Below are 13413 nucleotides of genomic sequence, written 5' to 3' on the forward strand. Positions count from 1 at the left end.
GCTTTTCACTTCATGAACCTGTTGCCCAGTAGACTGCTCCACAGATTCTTTGGATCCATGACAGGGTGTTGGCTGGAGAAGGGATCCTTCTTGGCTCATATGTAGAGAACAGTGCTGCCATTTTCTGTTTAAGTAAGCGCGCGCTCTTCCATGTTTTGTTCATATGATGCAGTTGGTTCTTTCGACGTGATGTCTATGCAAGATAACGACTCTTAACATGTGCTGTGAACATGGCCGCACCGAACTTGGGTCACTACCAGAAACATGTCTTCGCAGGCAGAGAGCAGCACCTTGAAAACACCCAGTGTTGGAAGTGGCCAGAGTGTGTGTCTGCGGTTTTGTCATGTTTTTTCCTTCTGGTTTCTCAGGATGACTCGGGCACAGTCCCGGATTACAGCCAGCTGAAGAAGCAGGAGCTGCAGCCAGGCACTGCCTACAAGTTCCGAGTGGCGGGAATCAATGCATGCGGCAGGGGCCCCTTCAGTGAGATCTCCGCCTTCAAAACGTGCCTTCCCGGCTTCCCCGGAGCCCCGTGTGCCATTAAAATCAGCAAGGTGAGCCGGCGCGTCCTGCTCTCAGGGCCTCCTCCTGCAAAGTCCGCATCCAGGAAAGCAGAACCCAGCGGGAGAAAGGATAGATGCTCCAATAACTTAAAATATCAGTCCAGCGGCTGGGTGGGAGGAAGGGTGTGCGTAAGGAGGACGAAAATCTGAATACACATAAATACATGTTTGGAAAATATCATGGTATTAGTATGCAAAGAATGTAAAGCTTCAAAGCATATTTTCTCCGACTACATTTGGGCCACTTGTTGCTCCTCATTTTGTGGCAGGCGTTGGAGCGGTGTTTAAGACAGCAATGACTTGTATTCCTGGATTTCCTCACGGGCAGTTAGTGAGAATTCCTAAATCTTAAAATATCTTGGTCTATGCCTTCTACTTTTAATTTGTACAATAAAATGTAAGGCTAAAACAGTTTAGTTCTCATATCAAACCACAAATGCAAAGAATGCCCCATCTAGTAGTGACACCTTGAGTGTTACTTTGATACAAGCTTTGAGGCATCCAGGCGCTCCCTTTCCCCTGAGTGCTCAAGGATGTCATTAAGAGGAGGTCCACGTCAGTCTGATCGTTTAATGTCAGTAACGTATGGATGGTTTATGAATCCAAAGATGGCCATAGTGGAGATTCACCTCCCATTCACACAGCGTTATTCTACTGAGGGCTACTTGTAACCACAGATTCCTCGTCCTTAAAATGTACCCAGGTCCAGGCTGGATGTAGAACCTTTACATAGCCATAGCTCCTATGCACCGGCAGGTGACGCCATCTGACTCTGTAGGTGATGTTCCACCACAGAAAGTGACCCCATAGACTGCCACCTCAGCGCAAGTATGTCTGTAGGTGCACTTCAATGCGGGCACTTGTATGTACTAGCTTTTTTTTTTTTTTTTTTTTCTTCACATTGAAATTAACTTTGTGTTCTCAACTGTGCATTTTTGTGTTGTATATCACTTCGGTTGTATTGACCTTCAGTATTTGTCGCTTTTCTTAACCTCACCAGAGTCCTGATGGTGCACACCTGACGTGGGAGCCCCCTTCGGTGACCTCTGGCAAAATCATCGAGTACTCTGTCTACCTAGCTATCCAGAGCTCCCAGGCTGGGGGTGAGCCCAAGACATCTGCTCCTGCCCAACTGGCCTTCATGCGTGTCTACTGTGGCCCCAGCCCGTCCTGCCTGGTACAGTCTACCAGCCTGTCCAATGCACACATTGACTACACCACCAAACCTGCCATCATTTTCCGCATCGCTGCCCGCAATGAGAAGGGCTACGGACCGGCCACACAAGTCCGGTGGCTACAGGGTAAGCAATCAAATGCTGGGAGTGGGTCATTTGATGGGACTTTGCTTGTCTGCCACAGTTTGAAAAAAGATAAATTCCTATTGTCCCTGTCTTGCCATACAAAACTAGCATGCAAATTTTACCTCAAGACCTTAGGGGATCTGCCAAGGCACCTGAGCCCACAGCTCCAGGCAGCCCCATCTTCATTGCCGGGCCCCGCCCTCGGCGGCACAGCTTGTGGCTGCTTCCATTAAGTGTCTTGCCACCTGTAAGCCTCCTGTTGCATTCACAGAAGCACCTGTTTCCAGTCTGTCTCCATGTCCTAACTAGTGACATTTTATTAGAGCATTGCTGTACTCGTTGAACCTAATGTTTTCCTTATATCGTGGTAACTCGACTTTGCTCTCGATGATGACTTTCCACAGTGCTGCCTAGTGCCATTATTTGCTGCTGCTATGTCTCTTCCTAGAAGTTAGCTGATCTTTCTATTTCCAAAAGTGACTTACTGTGTTTGGGTTTCAGAAACCGGTAAAGATGGCTCCGCCGCCAAGCCTGCAACTAAACGACCAGTGTCTTCACCTGAAACGTAAGCATTGGTGCTGTGCTGTCTTTTGTGAGTGCCTGGTGTGAAGAGAGCACATTTTGATGAGCGGCAGCTGTCTGATGCGAATGGACAGCTTGGGACTTCTGTGCTAGAGGCCTCCTCTGCTCATTGTGGCTTTACAGTCCAGTGCTGGGTCCATGCTCAACAGCAGCTTGTGTATTTCTTGTTTATTTGTAAGCAGTTTTGCACTTGCAGCCTTTCTAGAGTTTGTTTAATAAATTAGTTTCCAAGCAAAAAGTCTTCCAAAATGAAGAATTGTGGTTTTTTTTTTTTTTTCTCTCTCTGAAGAGGGTTTCTTCCTCTAGTGGTGCAGAAAGCTTTGTTTCACTCTTAAATGTTGAAGAGCGTTGCTCAACTTGCAAGGTCAGGTAAAACCATAAAGGAATGTGGAGGGGATGGATCTAGTGGGAACGGGTCGATTTTCAAGATGAGACCAGGTTGGCCGCTCTAACCATTTTATTTTTTAATTTTTTTTTTTAGGAAATCTGCTCCAAAGAAGTCAAAGACAGATGGCCAGTGATGGACAGACACACTTCACATCTACCCTTCTCATCCCACCTTTGCAAACAAACGCATTAACAAAAACACTGTTTCCACCAGTACACCTGTTTTTTCTTGGTGTCCGCCCATGAGGACTGAAGCCTCTGTGGGGTGGGTGGGAAGAAGAGGGCGTTATAAGGAGGACTCTACCCATCTGCTTTAAGCTCTTGCCTTTTTATTTCACAAGCTACAGAGAAAGCACATTCTTACCAGTAGAGACAGACTCTGGATGACACTTCTTTGTTTTCCGTGGTAAAGAAAATTAATAAAGTTGCAAAATCACATGCCCTGAAAGCACGCGTGCACATGGGTGAAGGCAGGAGATGGTGAGGAAGTGTCATAATGGCAAAAAATGCAAATTGAGAGGCAACTGCTCAAAAAGGACATGTGGACTGCTTTCTGCGTAGGCATGACTGTCAGTTTGTCAATTTTGCATTTTCTTATAAAAAAAAAAGAAAGAAAAATCCTCTACAAAAATCACTTTTGTGGTTCGGAAAACACAAGCACTTGAGATCACAGCCTTTTCTCCTCCTTCCTGTTCTGAAACATCAGCTTTTTGGAATTAATCAGGCATCAGCTGCCTGTGGTGCATATATGCTTATATATATTTTTTGCAAGGGTTATTTTCTCCTAATCCTTCCGAGTAATGTTATTTTTTTTGTTTGGGGAAGGTTAGGCTCTTTCTCTCTCTTTATTTTTATCTGTACCTCCCTTTCCTGATCAGTTGAGCAGACTCTTAAGGACAATGTTCTTGAAGGCAGCAGGAAATGCCATTTTGTTCTTTGGACTGAATAGGATAGCAACTTTGTTTCAAGCTGCAAAGTGGACAGTGCTCATCCTGTTTTGATTCTCCTGTAGAAGGAAGGCTACCTGAAAAGTCTGCTTTTGGAGACAATTCTGAAAAAAATGCTGTAATGAAAAGACTCAAGTCTGGATTCTAGATGGAAATGATATATTTTTTTTACTTTGAAATATTCACATTGTATTACAAGGACCTGTCGTGCGCCTTTCATTTTAATTATTTTTCCAGCATATTTTCTTTTTTCCTTAATTTCTGCAAGCGCTGAGCAGAAGTGCTACTTAATTGACTATGGAGGCCGCATATTGTGTGTGTTTTGAAGGGCAGTTGGAAGGCACAAGGTTGGACAAAGTCTCATTTTGACGTAAGTTGTGAAAACTGTGATGGAATTTGCATTGCCAGAAACAACAAACGTTACTGGTTTTTAGCATACACAGTTGACCTTGTTTTAAACTGAGTACTTGGCTTGTCTATGTATTTTTAAGCGTTGGTCAATTTTTTTGAGGAATAGTTTCTGTTGTTGCATTTGGTTCTCCTGCTTCATCCCTGAGCCCTGCCACGTACGTCTGTGCCTGGTTGGGTGATGGAATTTGAATTGGCAGTATTTACCTTAAACCCAACATCCCACCTATGAAAATGGGGGAGCCCACAGGTTTGTACTTTTATCCTTAGCCCGCTGGTTCGCTTAAATACCCTTATGCCGCTGGATAAATGGAAAGGTACCCATTGTGTGCCTTTATACACACTGCTCTTCAAAGCAGTGGTGAAGTAGGCGACTGAACGGAGGGGCTCACAACAGTGCAAAAGAAAGTGATCAACATTTAAACTCCTCTTTTGTGTACGATATTCTGCATAGTTGCCCCCTCAACCATTTCTATAAATATATAAATATATATATATACATGCATATAAATGTAAGTTTGGACAGATTCTCTGATTTGGCCAACTGTTAAGAATTTTTTGGGGAGGGTTTGTATACATTTTATATGAAAGGGTGGTGGGGGTACCGGAAAACCTGGCATAGCTGAACAGCATGACTGATCTTTGTGGAAATTAGATCCATCGTAGTTGTGGGAGGAATTCTCCTAAAACATTTCCCATTGGTGCAAACGTTTACGAGAATTTGACCCAACACCTTTTAGCCTCGGCTTGAAGCCTTGTGCAGTGTCCTGTTGGCTTAACTCAAGGGGACAGCTGGGCAAACTTCATGTCCTCTAGTTTGACTCAGTGACCAATATAACTGTGCAGGTTTGATATCACCTAGTGTTACAGATTGTTTTCTAGAGTGATTGGGAAGGTTGTTCTGTTGGGAGACTGCTTAATCCCTCCTGACCTTAATAGCATGGTGGGAGGTGAACTGCTGATTCTGTGAATTGGAGTTTTACAACAAAGCAGAACCCGTACTGGACTTGATGGTCCATCCTGTCGGGTGCCCATGGGGCTGGGGAGGTTGAGGGAGCAGTAGAAACGATGACATAAAACAGTGTGTGCAACATTGCTTTGAAATGCCTACGAGCTTTCCTTTTTTCAAGCGTTAGAATGAGCACTTTTCTTAACAGGGCGTGTTAACAAGCTTGAAAGGAAAGACTTGTAGAAATTGACTGCTGGAAGTCTCCTCCTGTGGTTCTGAGACTGGACCTTTGGTGATTTGCGTTACCCTCCCCATGCCCGCCCCTGGCAGTGTTGAAGTAGCACGAAAGGAAGGTGGTGGGCCGAATACTCTGAAGCCTCATCACCCCTAAGTTTCTGTATTATAGTGTATTGCGCTGTTGGTTATTAGAATTTTTCTCCTTTTCAACCTCGCCTGCCATTTTCATTTTGAGAAGAAATGCTATTACTTCTATTGTAGAGGAGTATTCTGAGAGATTCTATATTAATTTAGTGCTGTCTGTCGTTTTGTGCTATTTTGAACAATTAAATACATTTTTTGAAGTAAAACACCTTCCTTTGTAGTTTGTTGTCCATTACAAGTCATAGTTACATTGAAAACTAGAAGTGTGTATGTGTTGGAGTAGTGAGAGGCAGCATGCACTAGCCACAACTACACATGCTCGGTTTTGGTAACACTTTGAGCCCTTCGTATTTTTTTTATTTTTTTTTGCTGTTGAGCATCGACGGTCCTCACCATTTGGTGCTTGTTCCGTCCTCTTCTGACATCAGGTGCTCTCTCTGGAAGTATCACTCTTGGTTGTCATCTTTACATTTTTTTTTTATTTGGTTCTCATGGTTTTCGGGGCGCATTTGGAAGATCTCCAACTACAGGATGAATATGAAGCAAAAGGTGTTTTTTGTCGAAGAAAATTAAAACTTTGGGATACGAAAAGAAGTGTTGGAGGGAGATCACTGAATCTTCCTGCCTACATATGGGGGACCCCATAGCACATATTAAAAAAATATATATATATATAAGAAAAAACGTGTGTAGTCACATAGGGAAACATTTACATAAATCTATGCAGCCTATATTTAATGCTAAAAATGCCCTATTTGCATTGTTTTGCTTTGATAAACCTCTTACCGGACTCGAGCATTTTTGTAAATCAGAAAGAGCATGAATTGCAAAATAACCTTTATTGCAGAGAAAACTGCTAGGGAATACAAAGGCATTGTTAGTGGATAGGCTGCATTAAAAGCGTAACAAGAATACTGGTATGTACTTTTAAGACCTCCAGGACCTCCCGCATCCCATCATGCCCCAAAGGTGACAGGTCAGTTCTTTTTTCCCGCTCCTTTAGTGAGGATCCTGGAGCACTGAGAGATCTCAGTTTTTGACTGTCAATTTCCTTAATAAAAATAATTGTTCAATGGCATGTGTGGCTTAAGATACACATGCTCTTCATAAGCTCACCATCTAGTGTTGGTCTCGGAGTGGTACAAGTTGTTTTTCTTCAAAGAATCTTTTCGAGTCACAGGATCGAGTGGCTCCTCTCCGTAACAGTGCGCATGGGCATCGAGTCCTTTTTTTATTTTTTCTCTTTTGTCTTGTGTGTTCCTCTTGCACAGAGTTCTCAGCTCGATACAGTCCTAAACTGGTAATTTTGGTCAGTCTCACCCGACCACAACAAGCAAACCTGTGACACCTGTCGATCATTTCAGTTCAAAAAGACGCTTCGTGACAGAAGAGCTGTTGACTCAAAATGCCATCCTGGACCCCAGGCGACACATCAGACATTGGCAGGGAGGAGCATGCACAGGAGAAAGCCAGGAGCTGTAGTCTGCGCAGAGTGGAGTACAAAGGTCCCTGCACCCACGACCAAGAGTGTAAAACTTACAGCTGAAGAGGTCTTCGGTCTGCCACGGTCTTCTGGCCATGGTGGGAGCCGAGAAAGTGCTTCAGATGCCCCACCCTTCGGCAACAAAAAAAAAAGCCAACATTAAAACTTCGGCATCGACCTCTGGCTCAAAAAAACACCTTGGTACTGACTCTACCAACTGTGCACCCTAATCCGGTGCCGACCACTTCAGTACCAACCAAAAAAACTGCCCTCCACTGCTTCAGTGCCGACACCTCTGCACCAACCAATAACTTAGACTCTCCAGAATCTGCTGGAGTGGAAATGGTCTTTAACATTTTTGGGCTCCAACCAGCCTTTCACCAGTGAAGCAGATTTAAGATGTCATGAACATTCGTCAACTCCGGCTTCATATTCAGGAGGGAACAGGTCTCATTCTAGCATTCCCCCCCCCCCCCCCCCCCCCGTCCCTATTAAAAGAAAATTTACTTTCCAGGAGGCACTTGTTACCCCTCTGCCCCCCAAAAAGGCTACCAAACAAGACGGCATATTTTCTCCACCTTCTCCTCCATCCCTCTCCAGCACCGTCATCTCCACCAAAGACTGGGTTTACAGCACCAAGTTCACCCCCACATGAGAGACAGGGTTTAGGAGATATACTAGAAGACCCAGATCCCTGGGATGCATATGATTGGGATCCTATTAAACCTAATGATCAGATCTCTACCCATGTAGACCATCACCACCTGAAGATTCCATCTCATATCAGCAAGTCATAGCTAAGGCCGCTGCATTTCATAATGTGACAATGCACACAGATCCTATTGAGGAAGATTTTTTTATTTGCCACCCTCGCAAAAACTCATTAAGTCAATTTCTGCCATTCTCTCAGGCATGCTGATGAGATCTTTGAGGAGCTAGTACGAGCACATATCACTCCCCAAGTTGAAAAATATAAGGCTGCACCCACAGATCCTCTGTTTGTAAAGGCACAAATTCCACCAGATTCCACTGTTGCATCAACAACACACAAAAGAGGCAATAGCCAATCTACGGGAGACACTCCCTGCCCCCCTCAAAAACAATGGGGGCCCTCCAAGCTCCATATAAGGAGCGCAATGCTGCGGTTGCACAGCAGACCTCTGTGCGACTAGGTTTGGGATCTAAGTTTTAAAAGTTGTGCTTCCCAACTCTGACTACTGTTTTTAAGTGTTTTATGGGTTTTTAGAACTAGTTAAATATTTTGAACTTTTTTAAAGTGTTGTTTTTTAATGTAATTTTGTCTTCCCGCTTTTTGTGGTAGCCTCGTTTTCTGACACCCAGGCCAGTGTTCGGTGGCCTTGGTCAGCAGAACAAGTTCTCTTATGTTTTCATTCCTTACTTGCTTACCCCCCCCCCGTTTCCTCACCTCTTTCTGTGCCTGCTCCTCGACCACCACAGTGGCTTTTGTCTGCCGTTTCTCTTTGTGTTCGGCAGTTGCCATCTTTCCACCCCTACCGGGTGCACATTTGTTAGCCGCCATCTTTAAAGGTCAGCAGTCTAGCTGCTGCTTTCTACATTTGGCTTCATATAAGGAGTGTGATGCGGCGGTCGCGCCAAAGGCGTGTCTAAGGCAAGCCCATCTGTGGGCCGGACCCCTTAGCCTCGTCGGGAGGAAGGGGCTCTCTTACTCCCCCGATGCTCTTTACTTGCTTAGGCCGGTCTCCGAAGAAGGTCATTCCGGTTTAGACCCTACTAATACTAAGTGGCCTTGCTCTTTCTGCCATTGGTTCCCCCCAGCCTGGATTGACCATGGGCCCACCGTCCAAGGATGGTCCACATAGTGTTTTCCTATTGGCAAATTGCCATTCTCTGTCAGCTCATAAACTTGACATTAATCCTCCCCAGTGATATTACTCCAACTGCCTTGTTTCTTACTGAGACGTGGCTGCATGAAGTGTCAACACTGATATAACCTTGGCGCTACCCCAAGGATATTTAATAACTAGGGTAGACAGCAAGGGGCTGAATTGCTATTTTCTATAAGGAATCAGTTTAGCTTACCTCTTGGCCCCTTCAGTTACTCAACTGTGAAAGTATGTTCTTTTACTTAGGGCCTGATTTATACTTTTTTAGGGCTGCATTTGTGTGGATTTTTTTATGCAAAAGTGGCACAAGTTTACAAAATGACGCAAATGTGCACTAAAGTATCGGGCCCTACATCCCCCAATTCACAGTTCAATGGCATCTGTCGCTGTAGATACGCATGTTTTGCATAGCTCGCCATCTGGTGTTGGGCCGGAGTGTTACAAGTTGTTTTTCTTCGAAGAAGTCTTTCGAGTCACGGGACCGAGTGACTCCTCCTTTTGTCTCCATTGCGCATGGGCGTCGACTCCATCTTCGATTGTTTTTTTTCCGCCATCGGGTTCGGACGTGTTCCTGTCGCTCCGAGTTTCGGAACGGAAAGATAGCTAATTTCGGAAGATTTTCGTCGGTATTGTTGCGTTCGGGATCGGCGTAGTTAGATTCAACACCGCGTCGAAAGATCGAAGAGCTCCGGTGCCCTTCGGGGTAGTTTTTCGATCCCCCGTCGGGGCCTGGTCGGCCCGACCGCGTGCAGAAGAACGCCGATGGAACGGACCCCGTTCCGCTTCTGTCCCAAATGCCACAATAAATACCCCTATAAAGACCAACACTTGGTCTGTAACCTGTGCCTGTCACCTGAGCACAGTGAAGACACCTGTGAGGCCTGTCGTGCGTTCCGGTCCCGAAAAACACTCCGAGACCGTCGAGCCAGAAGACTTCAGATGGCGTCCGCGCCGACAGCCCACCGAGAGTTCGAGGAACAAGAAGAGGAAGGAACCTTTTCGATCCACGAATCGGACTCCGAAGGATTCGACGATACACAAACCGTGAGTAAGACGTCGAAAACCACTCAGAAGAAGATTTACAAGGCCCAGGGGACGCCACTGCCACCAGGCCATGGCTCGACCCATAAATTCGGTGACCGACCGTCGGCACCGAAAAAGGCCCAAACAGTGCCGAGATCGTCCGACTCCGGTCGAGACACCGGCACGCAGCCTTCTCGGGACCGAGAAAGTGCTGGAGACAAGCATCGACACCGAGATACCGGTGTAGACACGGCTCGACGCCGAGACAGCGGCACCGACGAAGATCGACGCCGAGAGGTTTCGGCCCTGAAAAAGAAAAAAGTCACCTCTGAGCCGAAAAAAGATGCAGACAGGGTTTCGGTGCCAAAACAGACTGCAACCGACCCAGTTTCAGGCTCTTATACAGAAGAGCAATCGCTAACCTCCCAAATGCGAAAGCATAGGTTTGAGGAAGAGCTACAATCAACTGACGTAGACCATACGCAAAAGCGTATTTTCATACAGGAGGGGACAGGAAAAATAAGCACCCTTCCCCCTATTAGAAGAAAGAGAAGATTGGAATTCCAAACTGACCAAACACCACAAACAAAGGTGGTGAAAAAGGTTACTCCACCACCCTCTCCTCCACCTGTACTTAATGTCTCACCAGCACAAACTCCATCACATTCCCCAGCTCACACCACCATGAGCCAGGGTGACCAAGATCAGGACGCATGGGACTTATACGACGCCCCAGTGTCAGATAACAGCCTGGAGGCATACCCTACGAAGCCATCTCCACCAGAGGACAGCACTGCGTATTCTCAAGTGGTGGCTAGAGCAGCACAATTTCACAATGTAAGCCTCCACTCAGAACAGGTCGAGGATGACTTTTTATTCAACACCCTCTCCTCCACCCACAGCTCATACCAAAGCCTGCCTATGCTCCCTGGTATGCTCCGGCACGCAAAAGAAATCTTTAAGGAGCCGGTCAAAAGTAGGGCAATCACACCAAGAGTGGAAAAAAAGTATAAGGCGCCTCCTACAGACCCGGTTTTCATCACTACACAGCTGCCACCAGACTCTGTCGTTGTAGGAGCAGCTAGGAAAAGGGCCAACTCCCACACATCTGGAGATGCACCACCCCCAGATAAAGAAAGCCGCAAGTTCGATGCAGCTGGTAAGAGAGTCGCAGCACAAGCTGCAAACCAGTGGCGCATCGCTAACTCTCAGGCACTACTTGCTCGCTATGACCGAGCCCATTGGGATGAGATGCAACATCTCATTGAACATCTGCCCAAGGACCTACAAAAGAGGGCAAAACAAGTGGTTGAGGAGGGACAGAACATTTCAAACAACCAAATACGCTCCTCCATGGACGCTGCAGATACAGCTGCACGGACAATTAATACATCTGCAACTATCAGAAGGCATGCATGGCTACGAACGTCTGGATTTAAACCAGAGATTCAGCAAGCAGTTCTCAATATGCCTTTTAACGAAAAAGAACTGTTCGGCCCAGAAGTGGACACAGCGATTGAGAAACTCAAAAAGGACACGGACACTGCTAAAGCCATGGGCGCACTCTACTCCCCGCAGAGCAGAGGGAATTACAGCACATTCCGTAAAACACCCTTTAGAGGGGGGTTTCGGGGTCAGGGCACACAAGCCAGCACCTCACAGGCAACACCATCCAGTTACCAGGGACAGTACAGAGGAGGTTTTCGGGGACAATATAGAGGAGGGCAATTCCCTAGGAATAGGGGAAAATTTCAAAGCCCCAAAACCCCTACTACTAAGCAGTGACTCACATGTCACTCACCCCCTCCACACAACACCAGTGGGGGGAAGAATAGGTCATTATTACAAAGCATGGGAGGAAATCACTACAGACACTTGGGTTCTAGCAATTATCCAACATGGTTATTGCATAGAATTTCTACAATTCCCTCCAAACATACCACCAAAAGCACAAAATTTGACAAAACATCATTCCAATCTCCTGGAGATAGAAGTGCAGGCACTATTGCAGAAGAATGCAATCGAATTAGTACCAAACACACAAATAAACACAGGAGTTTACTCACTGTACTTTCTGATACCAAAGAAGGACAAAACGCTGAGACCAATCCTAGACCTCAGAACAGTAAACACATTCATCAAATCAGACCACTTTCACATGGTCACACTACAAGAAGTGTTACCATTGCTAAAACTACACGACTACATGACAACTTTAGACCTCAAAGACGCGTATTTCCATATACCAATACACCCATCGCACAGGAAATACCTAAGGTTTGTATTCAAAGGAATACATTACCAATTCAAGGTATTGCCTTTCGGACTAACAACCGCACCAAGAGTCTTTACCAAATGTCTAGCAGTAGTCGCAGCACACATCAGAAGGCAGCAAATACATGTGTTCCCATATCTAGACGACTGGCTAATCAAGGCCCATTCGTTAATAGAGTGCTCAAACCACACAAATCAGATCATACAAACCCTCTTCCAACTAGGGTTCACCGTCAACTTCACGAAATCCAACATTCTGCCGTGCAAGGTACAACAATACCTAGGAGCCATAATAGACTCAACAAAAGGAGTAGCCACTCCAAGTCCCCAAAGAATCCAAAATTTCAACAACATCATACAACGCATGTATACAACACAAAAGATACAAGCAAAGATGATATTACAACTCCTAGGCATGATGTCTTCATGCATAGCCATTGTCCCAAACGCAAGACTGCACATGAGGCCCTTACAACAGTGCCTAGCATCACAGTGGTCACAAGCACAGGGTCATCTTCTAGATCTGGTGTTAATAGACCGCCAAACTATGGTGGAACAACATAAATTTAAACAAAGCGCGGCCTTTCCAAGACCCAGTGCCACAATACGTAATAACAACAGATGCTTCCATGACAGGGTGGGGAGCACACCTCGATCAACACAGCATACAAGGACAATGGAACGTACATCAAACAAAACTGCATATAAATCATCTAGAACTGCTAGCAGTTTTTCAAGCACTAAAAGCTTTCCAACCAATAATAGTTCACAAATACATTCTCGTCAAAACAGACAACATGACAACAATGTATTATCTAAACAAACAAGGGGGGACACACTCCACGCAGTTAAGCCTGCTAGCACAAAAAATTTGGCGTTGGGCAATTCACAACCAAATTCGCCTAATAGCACAATTTATACCAGGGATTCAGAATCAACTCGCAGACAATCTCTCTCGAGATCACCAACAGGTCCACGAATGGGAAATTCACCCCCAAATTCTGAACACCTATTTCAAACTCTGGGGAACACCTCAAATAGACTTGTTTGCGACGAAGGAGAACGCAAAATGCCAAAACTTCGCATCCAGATACCCACACAAGCAGTCCCAAGGCAATGCCCTATGGATGAACTGGTCAGGGATATTTGCTTATGCTTTTCCTCCTCTCCCTCCTTATCTGGTAAACAAACTCAGTCAAAACAAACTCAAACTCATATTAATAGCACCAACTTGGGCAAGGCAACCCTGG

At 45.6% G+C, this 13413-nt stretch overlaps 1 protein-coding gene across 2 annotated transcripts in view; it reads left to right on the plus strand.

Annotated features, from left to right (window-relative positions):
• The window catches only part of HCFC1 (host cell factor C1), a 97530-nt gene extending 91806 nt beyond the window's left edge, over window positions 1-5724 (plus strand). For both annotated transcript variants that reach the window (XM_069209465.1, XM_069209466.1), the window contains exons 23-26: window positions 369-554; window positions 1564-1864; window positions 2366-2429; window positions 2928-5724. In XM_069209465.1, the coding sequence (XP_069065566.1) occupies window positions 369-554; window positions 1564-1864; window positions 2366-2429; window positions 2928-2967 (591 nt within the window). In that variant the 3' untranslated portion in view covers window positions 2968-5724. The remainder of the gene's footprint in view (window positions 1-368; window positions 555-1563; window positions 1865-2365; window positions 2430-2927) is intronic.
• Window positions 5725-13413: the final 7689 nt, after the last annotated feature.

Source organism: Pleurodeles waltl, chromosome 10 (genome assembly GCF_031143425.1).
Source record: "Pleurodeles waltl isolate 20211129_DDA chromosome 10, aPleWal1.hap1.20221129, whole genome shotgun sequence".
NCBI lineage: Eukaryota > Metazoa > Chordata > Amphibia > Caudata > Salamandridae > Pleurodeles > Pleurodeles waltl.